The sequence below is a fragment of the Meleagris gallopavo genome, chromosome 1 (genome assembly GCF_000146605.3).
Source record: "Meleagris gallopavo isolate NT-WF06-2002-E0010 breed Aviagen turkey brand Nicholas breeding stock chromosome 1, Turkey_5.1, whole genome shotgun sequence".
NCBI classification, from domain to species: Eukaryota; Metazoa; Chordata; class Aves; order Galliformes; family Phasianidae; genus Meleagris; species Meleagris gallopavo.
In genome coordinates, this window is record NC_015011.2 from 121,843,840 (window position 1) to 121,863,266 (window position 19,427).

A 19,427-nucleotide genomic window follows, 5' to 3' on the forward strand; every position below is an offset into this window, starting at 1 on the left:
TTTTTAACTAAAGGGAATAAAAGGGTTAAATAACCTGAAAGAAGAAAAGGATTAAATGAATGTTCTGCCTGACCCCAGGCATTTTTTCAAGGTTTTGTTTCAATAACCCAACTAAAATATCCCTTGTTAACATGATTCTAAGTACAAGGTACCTTAACAACAATTCCCGGGAGATGTTGTAACACCTTTGTCAAATTCAGTTTAATGTCAGAGTGGCTGAGAACATGTTCATTCTATGAAAAAAGAGGTATTTTAACATTTCCAGCCTAATTTTGGAAGAAAACAAATGTTGAAGTATTAGAATTTCCCCCAGGATGAAAATTCTAATATTTTGCTCAGCTCTGGTTTCCAATAACTCTTACACTTTAATTTTGTGATATTTAACTTAATGTTTCCCATGTGAGTATTATAGCACTAGTGGGTAAAACTTTAGTCACCTCACAGATTAGGCATGCAAAGGAAAACAGTTCATATATGTACAGGGACAGATTTCTGCCTTCACGAGTGCCTTCCTCTTGTTTCCCCTGCTGATGAGATGTCAGTTTATTACAGACTTGATGAATGGAGTTTCCTTTCCCAGGAAACAGTAGTCAGGTCTATGGAAGTACTTATGTAACGTACGTTCCCCTCCATGGAAGTTTGCTCATTATTCGTTCCTGTGACTGTTTTGGACTGCAGTCAGGGACAACCTGAAGGGAAACGAAGTACTGCTGCGAGGGCATTAGTGGGAAACAGCCCTTAGCAGTTCTGGTCTTAAGAGTTTTGAAGCCACAATCAACCCCTGCTTGCACCTCTGTGGTGTGCTCAGTGAGATATGTCCTGTGCTGTTAACCTCTGCGTGCTCGGAAAATCTGATAGAACCTACTTTGCCTGCATGAGTAGGGCAGCCTTAGATGTATGTGCACCCTCTCTCCTGGTATGACAGTGGTGTCTGCCTACTACTGCTACGAATACCTTCCTTTTGCCTTGAAGAAGGGATTGCCACTGACAAATCCATGCTTTGCAATTAGCATGTGGTGCTTGCGGTTTCTTTCTTTTACAATCTCAGAATCATAGAGGTTGGAAGGGACCTCTGAAGATCATTGAGACCAACCTCTACTGCTAAAAGCAGTTCCTTACAGGAGGTTGAGCAGAAAATTGTCTTGGATCACCCTCATCGAGCTGCTGGCCACACTCCTTTTAAAGCACCCCAGCATAACATTGGCCTACTTGACTGCAAGGGTACACTGCTGGCTCACAGCCAGCCTGCTGTCCACTGGGTCACCCAGGTCCTTCTCCGTAGAGCTCCTTTCCTGCAGGTCAGTCCCTAGTGCAAAAAATACGCATCTGTGTTTTCTGTTTTCATACAGGAATTAGAGAATAGGTTTCAAGACTGCCAAAAACTCATTCACTTTTTTGTTTCCTTGTATCTCCATTCTCCATTGACATAAATATATTACTGGTCAATTTTCAAATGGAACATGTAGAGCTGCAATCTAAAGTCTGATCTCTTTCTTAAACAAGAAAAAGTACAGAATTAAAATGTTTTGCTACTTGTTATATGATGCATTTTCTGAGGGCTGCTCCAAAAGTAATCCTTCTCATAGTGTTGGCTCATGACATCAGAGGTGGATGTTGGTGATGTGGCAGTAGGGGTTGAAGCTTCCCACCAATATTCCATGACGTGTTATTGCCGTGCGGCAGATGGCAGCAGACGGGCAGTCTGACACAATGGGTCTGACACGGAAGCGCACATAAAGCGGGGATGTGTCAGTGAACTCCTCCACATGGAAAAAATGTCACCCACTGACATTCATCGATGACAGAACACTGAAGAAGACCAAGCTGTGCATGTGAGCACAGTGGGGCAGTGGGCAGCTGCAGCAGCAACAGCAGGTCAGCTTTGCTGGTGCAGATTGTTACAAGCATGGCATGCAGGCTCTTCTTCATCACTGGTGAAAAGGCATAGCTCATGGTGGTGACAGTTTTGTAGCTGAGAACGTGAGGAGGTGTCAAGAGATGCCTCCTCTACTCTGCCCTGGTCAGATCGCATCTGGAGTATTGTGTCCAGTTCTGCGCCCCTCTGTTCAAGAAAGACAGGGAACTGCTTGAGAGAGTCCAGTGCAGAGCCACAAAAATGATGAAGGGATTGGAGCATCTCCCTTACAAGGAAAGGTTGAGGGAGCTGTGTCTCTTTAGCTTGGAGGAGACTGAGAGATGACCTCATTAACATTTATAAATATGTAACAGGCATGTGTCAGGAGGATGGAGCCAGGCTCTTCTCAGTGACATCCAGTGACAAGACAGGGGCAATGGGTGCAAGTGGTAACATAGGAGGTTCCATATAAATATGAGAAAAAACTTCTTCATTGTGAGGGTAACAGAACACTGGAACGGGCTGCCCAGAGAGGTTGTGGGATCTCCTTCTCTGGAGACATACAAAACCTGCCTAGACGCGTTCCTCTGTGACCTAATCGAGGTGTTCGTGCTAAGGCAGGGGATTGGACTAGATGAGCTTTCAAGCTCATCTTCCTTCCAATCCCTGATATTTGGTGATTCTGTGATTCTGTTTACTGGTAAGGAGAAGAGACAGCACCTATTAAAATTAAAACTTGTTAGAAAAATACTCTTCACATCTTAGCCACAATTTTTTTTTATTTATAATTAATATTAATGGCATTTATTTTTTTTATAATTAATAATACAATTTTTTTTTAGCTCTCTCTTCCCTTCCCTTCTTTCCCCTTCCCTTCATTTCCCTTTCCCTTTCCTTTCCTTCCCCTTCCCTTTCCCTTTCCTTTCCTTTCCTTCCCCTTCCTTCCACTTCCTCCCCTTTCCTCCCCTTTAGATTTCCTTTTTAATTCCATTTTCCTTCCCTCCCCATTCCCTCCCCATTCCCTCTCACATCATTTCCTCTTTTCCTTTCCTTTCTCCCTCTCCTCTCCTTCTCCTCTCCCTCTCCTCTGCCTTTCCTTTCCAATTCTCTCTCCTCTTCTCTTCTCTTCTGTCCTCTTCTCTCCTCTTTCCTCACTTCACTTCACTTCACTCCACTTCATCGGCTCCACCGTTGAAGACAAAACTCTCTTATTCTCCTCCATGTCTCACTAGAAAAACAAGAGTCTCAAGTTGTGACTGAGTAATTTTCACCTCAAACAGACTTTGCTTCCTCCCTGGATCTCTCTAGCAGAGGCAAGCTACAACTGTGACTGCAGCAACAGCAAAGGCAGCAAAGGCAGGAGTGTCAGTACCTGTCTGTGGGCCCAAGTAGCCGGGAGAAGTTTTCAATCATGAACTCCTTGTGACAGCGGGTGAGGATGGCCACCGCCTGGCACAGGAAGGGCACAAATGTGCTCTGCTGCGGGGACGAGGTGCAGCTGCGCAGGATGTAGAGGATCGGTGGCACCTGAAAGAAGAAGGGGAGAAAGAATGACTTGCTGCATCCTGAACTCTGCAGGGAGTAACCATAGACATTCAGCACATGAGCAGTGCCTGCTCCCTTGACATGCTGCCAAGGCCTAAGCCTAAATTTCATGCCAGCCACCCTGTCCATGCCCTGGCTCTGCACTCAGGCTGTGCTTCTTTAGCACAAGAGGCAAAAGGCACAAGGCGTACTGCATCAGCCAGAAAAAGAAGTCCAAGTCACGTGGAAGAAAGTCTCTTACGTTCCAACAGATGTCCTTCCCGTACATCTGCAGAAAGGTGGTCATCCACTTCCCAGCAGCACGCACGCGCACTCCTGTGGCTTTCTGGATGGTTTCCTTGATGGCCAACATGAAATCGACAGTGCGTTCTAGGGGGAAGTTTCTGCACACAATCTTCAGAGAAATGAGAAGCAGGAGAGATCCCATCACTGCTCTGCAGCAGCTCTTCAAAACAGGAAGCAGTCTTGAGGGCATTCTTAGTTCAGTGGCTTGCTGGTCATCCAGGCGGCAATCACAACGCTCCTGCTGTCTGTACCCTGCTATTTATACAGAAGGCGGTTGAGCCTTCTCTCAGCTTCTGCATCCATGGTGTTTGCTTACATGCAAAGCCTACCTCCCAGCAGCCACAGTGACACATGCACACAAACACACAGTCTCTCTCTCTCCTACACACATACACACACACACACACGTCATGGAATCAACTCCTTGCATAGGGCACCTGAAGAACAGACATAGCTCAGAGCCTCCTGCTACTTGCTGAGAAAAGCGGTCTCAGGGTGACAGCTCGTTCTGGAAATGGTGTGAGAGGCTGGGAGCAGCACAGGGTCATGCAGAAGCCTATGCAATGAGATCCCACCACCCCTTTTTGGGTCTACTTACTCTTGCCATTTTGGACGAGATCTGGAGCTGAGAGACAACACTGCAGGCACGCAGCCCCTCACACAGGCTCCTGATGTCACCCATCTCGATGACTCTGCTGGCTGCTTTGGCTAGAAAGGGCACAGGGAGAAAAGGGAAGTCATGCTTCTGGAAATGGAACTGCTTTCCACGGGGGAGAGACAGAGGACAGGGTGGGGACAAGAAGAGAGCTGTGCATGGTGCCTCTCCCTCCTGTAAACAGGGCCCAGACCGTGAGGCTCTGGTAGTGCTGCGGAGGAGGGCAGAGGGCTGTCGCACGCCTGCTCTACTCACCCTGGATTCGGAGGAGGGACCCCAGACAGGTGACAGCCAGCTGGCGGGATGCAGGCATGGGGTCGCACGTCAGAGGTGCCAGCAATCCCACCAAGGAGCCAAAGTGCTCGCAGGCATCTCCTCTCTGCAGGGGTGAGAGGCAGGAACAAAGCTGTAGATGGCCCCAGCTCTCCCTAGCTTCTCCTGCCTGTGCCTTCCCCATGCCATGACACAGCATGCACAGCTGGGCAGAGCTCGCCTTCCAGCTCAGGGGCACTGGGGAGGGAGCAGGGGGCATGCGGTGGGGCTCTTTACTCACTTGAAGCTCTTCGCAAACAGCCAACAGCTGGGAGCAGGACTGCAGGGCCCTCTTGCGCTCCCACACGTTGTCTGATGTCAGCGATCTCTGCAGGACCTGGGGCAGAGCATCTGTCTTACTGAGGACGTCTTTTCTTTCCCTTCCTGTCACCCCTCTCCCTGTCCCTCCTTTCCTGGCACTTTTCCTCAGGGCCGGCCCTGTGGTTCTACGCAGCCCCCCCTCCTCACTGAGCACTGGCACTGCTGCTCCTGCTCTCTGCAGACACTCCTGCCTCCTAACCCAGGAGCTTATCCTTGGCTGTGGCCTGCCAGGGGCTGGCTTATGCCTTTCCTCCTGCAGGGCCCATTTCTCTGCTCATTTCTGAGCTCGCAATGAGCTGGCACGTCAGCAGATTTCTCCCCCTCGACTGTCCTCTCAGTCCCCAGATCTCTGCCCCCACTATTGACAGGCACCATGCTTTCTCCCTTGCCCCACACATACTCACATGGACTATGTTCTGAAAGAAGCTGCCAGTGGGCTCTGTCTTCAGCAGGACCGCCATGAGCCGGCCCAGAGCTTTCAGTGATGTTTGCTGAAGCTGAAACAGAAGAGGAGATTGACGTGTGGCATCACGGCTGCTGCCAGAGCATAAGTTGTGTGTGCTGAGGTAGGGTTTGACTGACAGGTGGCCGGGAAAGTTACGGCAGGTTACCTGCAGGTACTGCGCTGCTTGTTGTGACTTCTTGATCTTCAGCATCATCTCTGCAGAAGGATGTGTCACAATGTTCTTGCAGCACAGAACCAACATTTCTTGCATGTCCTTGCTTTCAAAAGAGGGCTTCAGCTTGCTGACAGGAGGAAAAAAGGAAGAGAAGGCCTTTTACCCGTTCTCTCCAGACTGGTTCAGGCAACATCTGAGTTTCTCCTAATCAACAGCTGCAAGGCCAACACCCCCAACTTGTGCTGCTGTGCACTGTCTTCAATTCCAGTAGTGCTCACTTCCTCCCCAGCAGTAGTGAACCACCTTCCGCTCTGAAGGGAAGGAGACCCCAGCTCTCCCTTCTCTTCCCTGCCAGGAGACAGGAGCACCAGGGCCTTTCTCCCTGCCCAGAATCTCAGCTTTGCTGGGCACAACAGCCCAGCCGTCTTTCCTGTAGATGCATCTCCTCACCCCCTGCTCCCTCCAGGCCTTCAGGAGCTACCCAAAATGGGGACCATGATCCTGACATGCAACCCCAGATCTTACCTCAACTGCTCCAGGGCCAGAACCACCTTGAGGGGTACCGGGGAGACAGTGATGCCCAAGTAATACTTCTTCAGCAGGTCCTGCAAGTCCCAGAGAGACACTGTCAAAGTGGGCAGAGGGCACACAAGAGCTGTTCCACCCAGCCCAGAGACAGACACAGCTGCCACATACCGACCCTATCACTCCCATGTTTCCCATGGAGGCACTGCAGGATGCAGCATCTCCACAGCTGGTGGACCTAGCCCACTGTCCAGCTGCTGCCTGCCAGCACCCAAAGTCCCCACCAGCTGGAGATGTGTGGATGATGGAGACCTGTATGACCCCAGGGAAGTGAGCCTTGTGGCACAGCCCAGAACTCCACTGCAGACAGCCCTGTCTCTAGACACTCACCATCAGGATCTCCAGCAGCTTGCCCTTCAAGGAGGCGTTAAAGCAGGCTGAGTCACCCACAGCTTGGAAGGCAGAGCTGAAGTCGGTGATGCTCTGCACCAGCGCGAGGTTGTTCTGCAAGTCCTGAGGCCCAAGAGAGAAGAACGTACTTTGAACTGCGGGAAGGGCCAAGGACTGAGGGGACACGTGGGGGCAATGCTAAGGGAAGGGCCTGAGTCTTCATCTGGGCACAAACCGTTCCCCAAGGGACCTTTGGAAAGGGAAGGCCCATCTCAGCATCCCCCCATGTGGAGGGGCTGCAGCTGGGCGCTCAGACACCCTGGAACGCTTTGAGCTCTCACCCGGCAGCTGCAGCTGTAGAGCATCAGGATGTTGCCCACGATGTCTCCCTCCAGGTGGGCGAGCAGCTGTTCCTTGGAGGCACGCAGTGCCAAGCTGCCGTGGGCAAGCATGAGAGCGCTGCGTGTAGCATGAGCTCTCGTGCTCTCCAGCTCCATCTGTGTGGGGAGAAATGCCTTGAGACACTCACTCAATGGCCTCAGTGCTCCGCGATGCACCTGGGCTCCCAAGGCAGGAGCTGCAGTGAAAATAAGGCAGAAGAATGCCAAGATGGAAAGCTGTAACACTTTACCTTCTTGCGCCTAGAAATCTTCCCATTGCGGCTTTTGCACAGCCTGGACGCAAAGATAGTGAGTGTGGCCAGGACTGTTTGGAAGTTGCTCTCAGCAGCATGGCTGAGAAGAGAGATGATTCCCTGCACAAAAGAACAAGCGGCAGTTGGCACAGGCCTGAAGCTACTGGCACGGCCAACAACAGTGGCCAGGCCTGAGGGATATGGCAGCAGTGAGGAGATGGAAAGGCCTCGAGCAGGGCCAGGAGAAGCCCTCTGCCCCAGGGACAGAGCGGGGATGCTTGCAGAAGCTGGAGGAGAGGAGAGCTCACCTGGGCTTCAGATGGGTCCTCTGCATTTACTTCCTCCAGGTGCTGCAGCAGCTTCTGCTGGACGTGGAGGACTCTCTTACAGGCTCCCAGCACTGTCCCCAGAGCCTTGTACAGAAAAGACTGCATGGGAAGGGAAGGAAGAAGCTGAGATGTGGCAGCAGCCTGACCTGCTGGGGGAGGGCCAGGTGGGAAGGACCCACACTCCCTGGGAGTCGCTGAGAGCAGCTGCAGGGCCGAGCTTTAGCCATCTCCGGGCAGATTGCAGGGAAAGGTCCTTTGGGGGGCACGGGCCAGGGAAGCAGCATCAGCATCCCACGTGGGCAAAGCACCAGGCACAGTCCCAGCCCCAGTTGGGCATTTGCAGCTGCACTGCTGGGTAGAGCCGGGGGAACTCACCTTTTCTCCAGAGCTGCAGGCAGAGCTGCTCAACCACCGGCTCAGCTCACAGCTCAGGGCCTCGATCCAGGCCTCATCTTCTATGGTGTCCAGTGATGCCCTCAGGAACTGTTGGAGAACAGAAGAAGACAATGTTCCCTTGCCCTTTGCCTCTTCCTTCACTCCCAAGTTGCTGCAGCCTTCTGGGGAGAGGTGCCTGGAAGAACAGTCCCTCTCCCAGCTCCCCCAGCATTCCCTCCATTAAAGCCTCCTGCCGCTCTTCTCCTAAGACCCCCCTTGGCCTTGGCACAGAGCGGAAGAGGCAGCGCCACAAAGGCGTGCGGCCGCTCCGCAGCAGCGTTTGAGAGGCTGTTCCTGTCCTACAGTGGCTCATATGGGAGCGGGGCTACTTGGGGCAGGCAAGCACTTCTCTGCACCGCGCCTCCCAGCAATGCTGTACCTTTAGCAGACGGCGCTCAAACTCTGCAGAGTCCGGGAAACTCTCCTCTTTCCCTGCACAGCAATAGGAAGAAAAAGACACTTACTTGGGATCAAGCCACAGAATAAGAGCTGCTGCAAACCTGGATTGGCCTGGACACTTGACACTGCCAAGTTGGGACCCGCACCCCTGTGCAGGGAGGGACCTGTCCCTCCCCACAAACACTGTCCCTGCAGGAACATAGAACTAACTGCTCCAAGACTGCTGTCTGAAGGGACATGAAGGGCCCATCCATGTCCTGGAATGGGCAGATGCCCAGGGGAAAGGTCCCCCCAGGCCTCAGCGCTGTCTCCCTGGAATGGGAACAGCAGCAGAGCAAGCACTGGGCTGCAGGAAATGCTTCCCCTCTGCCACACTGCAGACATGCATTTTCACCCCCCCCCTTCCCTGCCTCTACCTCTCCCTCCCCACCAGCACTTTACCTTCGAGGCACTGCAGCAGCAGGGGGATCTCAGTAGCCCACATGGCCCCCACAGCTCTGTGGAACCTGCTGTGCAGGTTTTGCATCAGCAGTAAGGCAGCTGCTTGGAGTTCGCTGCCTGCAACAGGGCTCCCTGACACCACCTGAGCGAGAGCAAGGAGAAGCAGGGTCACTTCTACAGCAAGAGCAGCAGCTTCCCCCCAGGATGGAAGCAGCTTGGCTCTGCCCTGACAGGCAAGGAGCAGCCAACAGCTTTGCCCATGGCCATGCTGCTTCCTCCTCATGGCTTGTGGCACCAGCCTCTGGAGCATCTACTCACCAATAGGCGCACCAGCAGTGTCTGGGGAGTCAGCAGTAGGCCTGAGAGGAGACAAAAGTGCTGAGTAAGACTCCAAGACACTCTGTGCCCAGCCACACGCAGTTCCACTGTCCCTTCTGGGTAATAACACAGGTCAGCAGAACTCACTGGGGGAGTTACTGCTCCTACCTTGAAACATGGAGCTGACAAAATGGGGATCCAGATCTTCTATCCGCCGTTCTGTCAGATCCTCTCTCTCAGCCAGGGCTTGGACACAGCGAGAGACCGGGATCAGCATGCCGGTGTACTGGGCTGGCACCACGAACAACAGCAGCCGCGGCCACAGGAGCTGTAGAGGATAAGGCAGTTGAGCATGTCAGCATTCCTGCCTCCACACATAGATGAAGAGGATTCTGTGAATTTCCCTGAGTCTTGTGTGCTTCAGAGCACGTTGTTGGGGCGTTGGAATGGGACGAGGAACACGTGGTGCGAAGGCAAGGAGGAGCAGCAGGGCAGAGTGTGACTTACTTTGGACATCCCTCTCACAGAGATGTCCAGTGACCCCAGGATGTCCATACACAGCTCCTGGAGAGCTCCTTCTTCCTGGGCTTCCTGGGCAGAAAGGTCGCCAGCTACCTGCACAACAGTGGTGTTGAAACACTGGTTACGCTCAGTTCTCAGGAGCCTCTCAGGAGGCTCAGGTGTGGCCCCAGTGGTGCTTCTGTGCCACCCTCTGAGCAGCATAAGTCTTCCAAAAGAAGATGCTGCCCACTGTCCTTACCCTTCTTCCCGTGGTGCGGCTGAACTCACTGAAGATGTGCCCCATCACATCCCAGGCTGAGCAGTTCCAGGCGTTAGCACTGAGCAGATCATTAATGAAATGCAGAATGGCCTTCCTCACCTGCCAGAGATCAATTGTGGGTGTGATTTTCCTGGTCAGAAGGCAAAGGGAAGCCACCTGCTCATCTGGGCAGCCCTTTGGGCATGAGCAGAGACAACAAGAGCAGAGAAGAAGCCTTGGCTCCTGAGGTGAGGGCCAGGCTTTAGCACCAGGCTGTGTGCTTTCCATGCACAGCACAGGGACCTGCCCACTCCACTCTGCCTGCTCTCCCCACAGGAACCATCACAACCGTGTGGTCAATATCCCAGCACCTCTCTGGTCACCCCAGCCCTGCCCATGTTGGCAGCAGCATCACCACCCTGACAGCGCTTTCCTTTCCCAAACCAGCTCACCCTGGTCCTGGTGTCACTGTACAAATGCTGCACAGCCTCCACAACCTGGGGCAGCTTCTCTGTCATCATCGTGGGCTCTGCAAGAGATGCGCAGAAGCATGAGTGGAGGCACAACCCAGATGGCAAAAAGGGATCTCTGGAAGTCTGATCTGTGGTACTGACCATTAGAGCGAGCCAGAGCACCGAGCAGACCCAGGGCAGCCACACATCCAGCCTCCCAGTCATCGCCCAGCTGCGACTGCAGAAACAGGATCATTTCCTCTGGGCAGATTTGGACTATAGGGAAGAAATCCCACGCTGCGTTAGCAAAAAACTCACGCCCATTCCTGAGGTTTGTGAGAGAGGTTTTGGCCAGGGCACCGCCAAGCATTGCCAAAGCTCCTCTCCTTACCCTGCAGCATGATGCAGTGGGTCAGCTCTGCACAATCAGTCTCGCTGTGCTGTTTTGTGTCATCATAGAGCTGTAGGAACAAGGTCCATTTGAGAAAATCACATCAGCACTGAGGACTGAAAGACACTGTGCTGCCCGCTCTCATCTCCCTGGGCACTCTCAGGAAGAGGACAGGCAGACAAAACCCAGTCCTCCCCACAGCATCCCCGGGGGCAGATGCACAGCTCTGGAGCAGCTTTGGGCACGCAGGAGCTAAGGCTGAGTTGCGTTACTTAGGGGTCCTGAGCTTTGCAGTCCTTCTGAGACTTAGCGAAGATGGAAACTGCTGCGGGTGCAAAGATAAGCTCCCCTTACCTGGTAGAACACGGCACTGGTGATGTCCAGAAACTTGTCCTTTGGGATGGCGGACTCAACATGCTCTAAGGCCTCCAGGAAGAGAGTGAGGCTCTGCAAGAGACCAGGAGAGGAAAAAAGGGATGAAGCCATATCTAGCCACTTGGGAGAGGAGAAACTGTTAGCCAATGGTTTGTCCACTGGGAGAAGCTCCCGCACAGGCATTCGTCCCAGCTCCATGTCCCAGCTGTACCAAAGGTCTGTCTACTCTCAACTGAGCCCTGTTTGGGCATTGTTTACAGGCATTTCCCACCCAGCAGCCGTTTTCTCCCCCATCAGATGCAACTGGACATGGTCCCCCCTGTTGTTGAGCTCCTCAGGCACTCAGCACCCCATGGTGTGGTGGTAAAGCCTCCCATTCCCGGGAGATGATCCCCAGTGTCTCTTGGCTCCCTCCTGGCTCCTGTCCAGGTCATTTATTCTTTGACTGAAGAGCTCAGGAAGCCTCAGACCTCCATTGAACACCTGTTCCTTCTTTCTCCAAGGGCTCTCTGCCTTCTCCCTGCATCCCCCTGACCCCTCATGGCACTTCACGGGCCCCACATCCACGCTGAGCCCTGTGCAATGTCTCACCTTGGCCATCCTGCAGGTGTCTTGCACCTCCTGACACGGGTGCACGAGCCAGAGGAGCTGCTCCCAGATGTGCTCTCGGTGCAGCTCCTCTTGCAGAAGGACAGCCAACATGGCAGACACAGCCCCGACGACGGCCTGTTTGTCCTGGAGAGGTATGGCAGAGTCTCAGCATCAAAGACTGAAGGTCTGCCCTTCCTAAGGGGAAGGCTTTCTTTTTTGCTCCCCTTTCCCTATACCCCCACGCCCAGCAGGAGATGGGCTTGCTCTGGAGAGCAGGCAGGTAGGTTTTCTCCACACCCTCATCCCCAGCTCTCCCTGCCACAATGCTGTGACATGGAACTGCTTCCCGGAAGGGAGATCCAGCCCTGAGCTCTTTGCAGAGCCAGCCCACTCCCTCTCATCACCCCTCAGCTCTCAGCCTGCTGGACACAGACAGAGCTGCTGACATGGATGTCTCCGATGCCATGCTGGGCTGGGAATGCAGCAGTGCTCACCTCTTCCTCCTGGCAGTCCTGCCAGTTCTTCACCACAGAGAAGAGCAGCTCATGAAGATTTTCATAGATTTGCTCTTTCTTTGTGGCAGGCCAGGTGCATTGCTTTCCAGAGGATAGGTGAACTTTGACTCCGTCCAACCATTGCTTCACAACTGAAAAAAATACAAAACAAAAGAACAACAACAAAAGAATGATTAATTTAAAAAGAGAGAGTGAGAGAGAAAAGGGAGCCTGCGAGAGTCTGCAGCAGGGCAAGGTGCAAGGGCTGTCCCGAGGTCCCCTGCTCTGGGGCCGGCACTCACCAGCACAAGCGATGCGCAGGATCCGGCCGCTCCTCACCTGGCCCACCACACTGCGCAGGCCGGCCAGCGTCAGCCACACAAAGGGGATGCATTGTGGAGCTGCAGAGAGGAAGCAGAGGGCCACAGTCAGAGTCCCAGCAGTGAGGGAGGAGGGGCTGCAGCCCTGCATCCCCCAGCTCAATACAGATCACACGTGGAGGAGAGAGACCCCTTCCAGTTTGCTACAGATGTAGGGCACTCTACCATAAGTGCTGAAGAGTTTGCTCAGGGTGATGAGCACAAACTCCTTGGACATCTCCCCCACGGCCTTCAGGTGGCTCTGGAGCTCGGCCATAACCAGGGTGAAGTGCATCCGAGCCAGAACTACCAGGACATTGCTGGCAGCTGTCCTCACATCAGCTGTCACGCCCTGAAAAAGAATCACTGATGACACGCGGCACAGGAGATTGCCTGAGGCCCTTGGAAGGGCTAAGCCACCACCATCCACCAGCAGAACACCAGCGTGGGCAGGCGGCTCCTTTTGCCTTTGGCAGTGACCCCTCACCTGGGCTGCCGTCAGGTCCTGGGACACCTCTGCCAGCAGCCGGTTCACCACTCCGCACGGCAGGCGGCTGTCATCTTCCCACAGGGCGCTCTCCAGCTCACAGTACGCCTGCGCTCGGTCACCCTGGGGACAAGGATCAGTCACACTCGCTTTGCCTGCTGCCACCCATCGCTGTGTGGATGTGCTGCCGGGGCCTGGCACCCACGGGAGCATGGCCCTGGGCCAGGAGAACAAGGATTGATGATTGGATGTCCCCAACTCACCTCCCGATCTTGCAGGCACTGCAGCAGCAAAGTCACGGCGCAGGTAGGGACAGGGCTTGACACCCTGCTTCTCTCCCTGCGACGCGTACGCCTGGGCATGCAGCCCACACAAGCAAAGAGACCTGGAAGGAAAGAGCAGAGCAGCTGCTGCTGGTGTTGCTTGGAGCCAGGGCCAAGCATCCGGCTAGCTCTGGAAGGAACACTCTTCCAGCCCCACAGCACGGGGCTGCATGTGGTTGGTGGGGAGAGGGGAGAGAGCCTTCCCCTTGCTGCGGTACTGGGGAAACCATGGTGGGCAGCTGCACTCAGCAGAGCAAGGACAGTGCTGCTGGCACATCCTAAACAGACACTGGAGGCACTCATGTGCTCAGGCAGCATCACAGTGTCCAGAGAGGTGGAAGGACCTCACCTCGAAGGGCTCTCAGACGCTCCATCACAGCAGGATATGTCCAGACAGACACAACGCTCTCTCTGGGTTCACTTCCTGCGGGTCCCACAAGCGGACTGAGCCACCCCTCCCACCGCTGCCACAAGGGTGTATGAGGTACCACTGTGACATCACACCGCAGTGTCACCTCACAGAGAATGACGCGCCCCGGGCTGGGGACCAGGCAGCATGCAGGGCAACCTTGCAGATCACAAAACGCAGCATGTTTTTGTGATGCAATCGGCTCTGGGGTTCCAGTTCCATGCTGACGCAGGGAATCACCTCAGCGGGTGAGGGAGAGCCCCTGCCAGGGAGCGGCTGCCAGGCGCCATTGCCCGGCATTGTCTTAGTGACTGGAGACTCCATGCTGGGAGGAACTGCGGCCCCCATCTGCTGCCCAGACAACCTCTCCAGAGAGCTTTGCTGTCTTCCAGGAGCACATGTCAGAGACATTAATGACTCCACCACATCTGATCAAACAAGAAGACCACCATCCGCTTGTTGTCATTCAAGTAGGGTCATGGGAGGCTGCCACAAGGAAATGGCAGAACATCAGAAAGGGACTTTGCATCCCATGGAAAGACACTAAAGGAATTGGGAACACCAGGAGTGTTCTTCTCTGTCCTGACTGGAGGCTGGGTCTGAAAAGTAAGGAGGAGAATAGAGGTGGTAAATTACTGTCTGATTACTGGGACAGTGTTGGGATCAAGGTTTTCTGCACCTTGATTTTGGACACGCATTTGAGAGAACAGGTGTGTGGGCATGAGATGGAATGTGACTGAGCAGTTGGGGCCAAAATGTTCTGGCTGGAAAGATGTCTGGATTGATTACCAGAGTGTTAAAACAGATTTGTTGGAGGAATGGCATGGAGTTCCTTGTGAAATGAGGAAAATACGCTAGGTTAAAAGTCATATGCCTTCATGAGGTGCTGAATTGACAGCTACAGTTCTGACCTTTCTAAGCCAGGTTTTCGCTGCCGATAACAGATGCTTTTCTACAGACCTAGAGAGTTAGTATGGACAGCAAGTCTCCGTTTCTCCAAATAACATTGTTAGCTATCCCATCTCTGGAATGCAAGCCAGCAGACTGGGCAGTAAACCACAAATTAACAACGAAGCAGCGGATTGGTGGACAGAGTTGATGCTGATAGGAGGACCAGCCAGAGCCAGTCAAGTGTCCTCCAACTTGACCCAGGTCAAAAGAGTGCACAGCCAGGAAGATGACAGCCTTCATCAGAAAGACCACCAGATGACCAGGGAGAAATGCCACGCATATGTAAATGAACTGAGACTCAGGGCGGGGAAAAATGTCAATCATTCTGGGGACTCATTGTAACAAAACAACCTTTTCTTGGACATCCAATGCATATGTAAGCAGCTTGTTCTTTAAGCATGTGCCTTTCTTGACCTCCGGTATGCAGGCTGGGAGGGAAGGCGCCCCTGCATCCAGCATAGGTGTGCAGCGCTGAGTAAACATACCTGCTTTATGACTGCTCTGTGGTTATAGTGTTTGATTTCATCTGCCACTTGCAACAGAGAAGGGCCTGTCTTCTTAGTCAACTGCGGAGAGAAACCTCCCAGTTGTCCAGTAGGATCTTGTGAGGACTCCTCAGAGAAGACAACACTGCCAAGAGCCCGGCTTAAACCTTCCTGCATCCCTCTAGAGATACTGCACCCTCTGCTTCCCTACGGTGCCTGTATAGCAATGCACACCACGTGGGAGAACTAGAAATGTGCGTGCTTACAGGGGTGTGATGTCATTGCAATCATGGAGACATGGTGGGATAACTCACACAACTGGCATGCCGTTGTGGATGGCAAGACGAGGCAAGGTGGTGCCAGCATGAGAGAACAGCTTGTATGTATTGAGCTCCACCGCGAGGGGATGATGAACAAGTGGATACAGCTTGTGGGTAAGAATTAAGGGTGGGCTAGCATAGGCAACAGTGTTGTGGGTGTGTGCTACAGGGCACCTGATCAGGGAGAGGAAGTGGATGAGGCCTTCTACAAACAGCTGGAAGTAGCCTTGCAATCATTCTTATGGGAGACTTACACCATCCTGATATTTGTTGGCAAAGTAACACGACCAGGCACACAAAGTTCAGGTGGTTCCTGCAATCCATTGATGATAACATCCTGATGCAGGTGGCGAAGGAGCTGATGCAGAGGGGTGTGCTACTTGACCTTGTTTTTACTAACGAGAAAGGGCTGATAAGGGATGTGAAAGCTGAGGGCATCTTGGGATGCAGCAATCATGAAGTGGTAGAGTTCAAGATCTTGCGTGGAAGGAAGAATCAAAGCAGTAAGTAGGAGTGCTACTCTGGACTTCAGGAGAGCCAACTTTGACCTCTTCAGAGACCTACTTGGAGGTATTCCATGGGCTAGAGCGTTAGAAGGTAAGGGGGCCCACAAGAGTTGGTTGACCCTTAAACTCTGCTTCTTCTGAGCTTAAGATTGGTGCATCCCTCAGAATAAATAATTGGGGAAAGGTGGCAAGAGGGCCTGTGGAGATGAGCAAGGAACTCAAAGATAAACTAAAAAGAAAGAAGAACATCCATGAACAGTGGAAGAACGGCCTGTCCACCTGGGAAGAACATAAGAAAGTTGTCAGTGCCTGTAGGGGTGCAACAAGAAATGCTAAGGCCCTCTCGGAATTAAACCTTGCAAAGGAGGAAATGGGGTTTTTTAAAAGTATGTCAGGAGTACAAGGAAGGCTAGGGAAAATGTGGGACCCCTACTAAATGAGGTGGGTGCCTTGGTAACAGGGAATGCTGAGATGGCAGAGATTCTTTACTTCAGTCTTTAATGTTAAGATTAGCCTTCAGGAACCCCAGACCCTGTAGGTAAGAGAGTCTGGGGAAGGGAAGTCTTCTCCTTGGTCGAGGAGGACTGGGCCAGAGAATATGGTGGTTGAAGCTTCCCACCAATATTCCATGACGTGTTATTGCCGTACGACAGATGGCAGCAGACGGGCAGTCTGACACAATGGGTCTGACATGGAAGCGCACATAAAGCGGGGATGTGTCAGTGAACTCCTCCACATGGAAAAAATGTCACCCACTGACATTCATCGATGACAGAACACTGAAGAAGACCAAGCTGTGCATGTGAGCACAGTGGGGCAGTGGGCAGCTGCAGCAGCAACAGTAGGTCAGCTTTGCTGGTGCAGATTGTTACAAGCACGGCATGCAGGCTCTTCTTCATCACTGGTGAAAAGGCATAGCTCATAGTGGTGACAGTTTTGTAGCTGAGAACGTGAAGAGTTTCAAGAGAGTTTACAGCTCTACTGTGTGGAACTGTTTTCAAAGTGAGTTGAAGAGGCATTTCTTTCTAAATGTCTGTATCTGGATGGTATAGATGCTGGCATTAAGGGGCTGCATGGCCCTGCAGTTGGGAGCAAGTCAGGGCCTTGCTGCCACTGGCCATGTGCACTCACACAAACAGGTGTGCACATGCGCATGTGTGCAGACAACACATACACACACGCACAACTGCCCTGGTGACAGAAGATACACAGAAGGTGGTGCTACTGAGTGCCTTCTCTGTCTCTGCCTCTATTGCTGGAGGCTGTCCTGAGGAGCCCTGTACCCCTGAGGCCCCAGAGGAAGTCAGGATCAAAGAGGAGTTTGCCTCAGTTGTTAAGGAACAATTAAACAATCTGGACATCCATAAATCCATGGGTCCTGATGGGATGCACCCGTGGGTGCTGAGGAAGCTGGCAGAAGTCATTGCTTGGCCGCTCTGCATTATCTTTGGTAAGTTGTGGGGAATGAGAGAGGTGCCTGAGGACTGGAAGAAAACAAACGTCACTCCAGTCTTCAGAATGGGCAAGAAGGAGGACCCGGGTAACTATAGACTGATCAACCTCACCTGAAAGGTGATGGAAAAGCTTATCCTTGGCACTGCCTCTGGGCATATCAAGGATAAGAGGGTCATTAGGGGGCAGTCAACAAGGCTTCACCAAGGGGAAGCCATGCTTGACCAACCTGATAGCCAAGTGGATAGATGATGGTAAACCAGCGGGATTTTAATAGAATGTTTGACGCCATCTCCCACAGCATCCTCGCAGCTAAACTGAGAAAGCGTGATCTGGAACAATCGAGTAGTGAGGTGGACTGTGAACCAGCTCAAGGAAAGAAGCCAGGGAGTTGTGGTCAGCAGGACAGAGTGAGTCTAGTTGGAGGCCTGTGTCTAGTGAAGTCTCTCGAGGGTCGGTACTGGGACCAGTACTATTCAATATATTCATCATTGACTTGGATGAGGGAATAGAGCGCACTGTTAGCAGGCTTGCTGATGACACAGAACTGGGAGGGGTAGCTGACATGCCAGAAAGCTGTGCTGCCACGCAGCGAGACCTAGACAGGATGGAGAGTTGGGCGGGGAGAAATTTAATGAAATATAACAAGGGCAAGTGTAGAGACTTGTATCTGGGCAAGAACTAGCCCAAGTATCAGTAGGGGTTGGAGACTGATCTGTTGGAGAGCAATGTAGGGGAAAGGGACCTGGGGGTATTAGTGGACAGCAGGGTGACCATGAGCCAGCACTGTGCCCTTGCGGCCAAGAAAGCACAGGAGTATGATTCTATGAAATGTCCAAGTCCGTGAGAAAATCCTCTTAACTTCATAATCAGGAATCAGCATAAATTTACATGCAGAATTGCTAAGATACTCTTGCAAGGTCTGTTTACACTTTAAACAACACAAATGGAACTCCTTTTCTCACCCTTTTTGATGTCAATATTTGCTTATTCGTGTGTTGAATGTCGCAGTGTACCTGATCCAGTTTTGTGTGCAAGTTGCAATAGCAATGGAACTCGCTGCTGAGGAAACTGGGACTGCTGGAAAATGTGATGCAAGTACTCTACCCACATGGCTTGGAATGAGGTCAGCAAGTGCCTTAGCTATTTCAGTGCTGCCAATTTTAAGTTTGAGGACTTGGCTGCAGCCGAAGTGCTGGGAGTGTAGATAGTAGAAGGGCATCAGAGTCATTCACGTAATGGCTGACGGCTCTTTATTTTCTATTTTTCTTTCTTATATACATCAATTCAGTGTTTCTGTCCTGCTGCTGCTGGAACAGCTCTCTACTGCCACTCGGGTGTCTTTCCTCTTACGTTCTTTCACCATCATTTATGGAACATGATTTGCCTTGTTTTATCTTGGATTTCAAGTATCCTCCCTTGGTTTTTCTTTCATGGTCTATTAGGACTTTCTGATAGAAAGGATGATGCTAGGTCAAAGCACTGCTATAGACCAGATGCAGTAAACCTCATTAGAAGGTTGTGCTGACAAACTGATATGCTTATTGCTTGTCCTTACTTTCCTGTCAGAGCCTAAGGAGATGCCTTATGCTATAGTCTGGTGCTGGAATTTATCACACCTTTTGTTCTGTCCTTCAGCTGATTGCTTGCAAGCTGCCATTCCTATGATTGGAGCAGAGCTCTCCAGTCTTTTATATTGCTGTTATTGCCATTGGTGATGGTAGAAGAGACTACCGCAGATGTAGCTTAGTCATAAAGGAACAAAGTGAAAAGAAACATACTTCTTCTTCTGTCTCTGTAGCAAGGTGAACAATTAGTGTATTTCTACTATCCCCCAGCTATCTCCATTTCATGTCATGATCTTATGATTAAATTGACGTGAACTATATTGTAGCTTTTTGTTACCAGGATCTATTTTTGAACATATACTAATAAAAATATTTCTCCTTTGTTTTCATTCATTAGAAGGCCTGAATTTCATTAAATACATATTTTTTTGCTTTGTTGA

General features: G+C 51.9%; 1 protein-coding gene across 1 annotated transcript; it reads right to left on the reverse strand.

Annotated features, from left to right (window-relative positions):
* Positions 1–2,954: 2,954 nt before the first annotated feature.
* LOC104915790 (maestro heat-like repeat-containing protein family member 2B) lies at positions 2,955–15,323 on the reverse strand. The gene is made up of 31 exons (XM_010726718.3): positions 13,646–15,323; positions 13,237–13,358; positions 12,974–13,096; positions 12,673–12,838; positions 12,430–12,528; positions 12,128–12,279; positions 11,634–11,777; positions 11,022–11,114; positions 10,668–10,737; positions 10,439–10,552; positions 10,277–10,353; positions 9,825–9,944; positions 9,572–9,679; positions 9,233–9,392; positions 9,065–9,105; positions 8,747–8,888; positions 8,286–8,338; positions 7,847–7,954; positions 7,451–7,570; positions 7,140–7,262; positions 6,850–7,005; positions 6,509–6,631; positions 6,119–6,198; positions 5,585–5,720; positions 5,378–5,470; positions 4,894–4,989; positions 4,596–4,719; positions 4,284–4,393; positions 3,642–3,794; positions 3,228–3,382; positions 2,955–3,083 (listed from the first exon to the last, which is right to left on the reverse strand). The coding sequence occupies exons 1-31, from the start codon at positions 13,668–13,670 to the stop codon at positions 3,032–3,034; spliced, it is 3,438 nt and encodes a 1,145-aa protein (XP_010725020.2). The 5' UTR covers positions 13,671–15,323; the 3' UTR covers positions 2,955–3,031.
* Between the last annotated feature and the right edge of the window lie 4,104 nt (positions 15,324–19,427).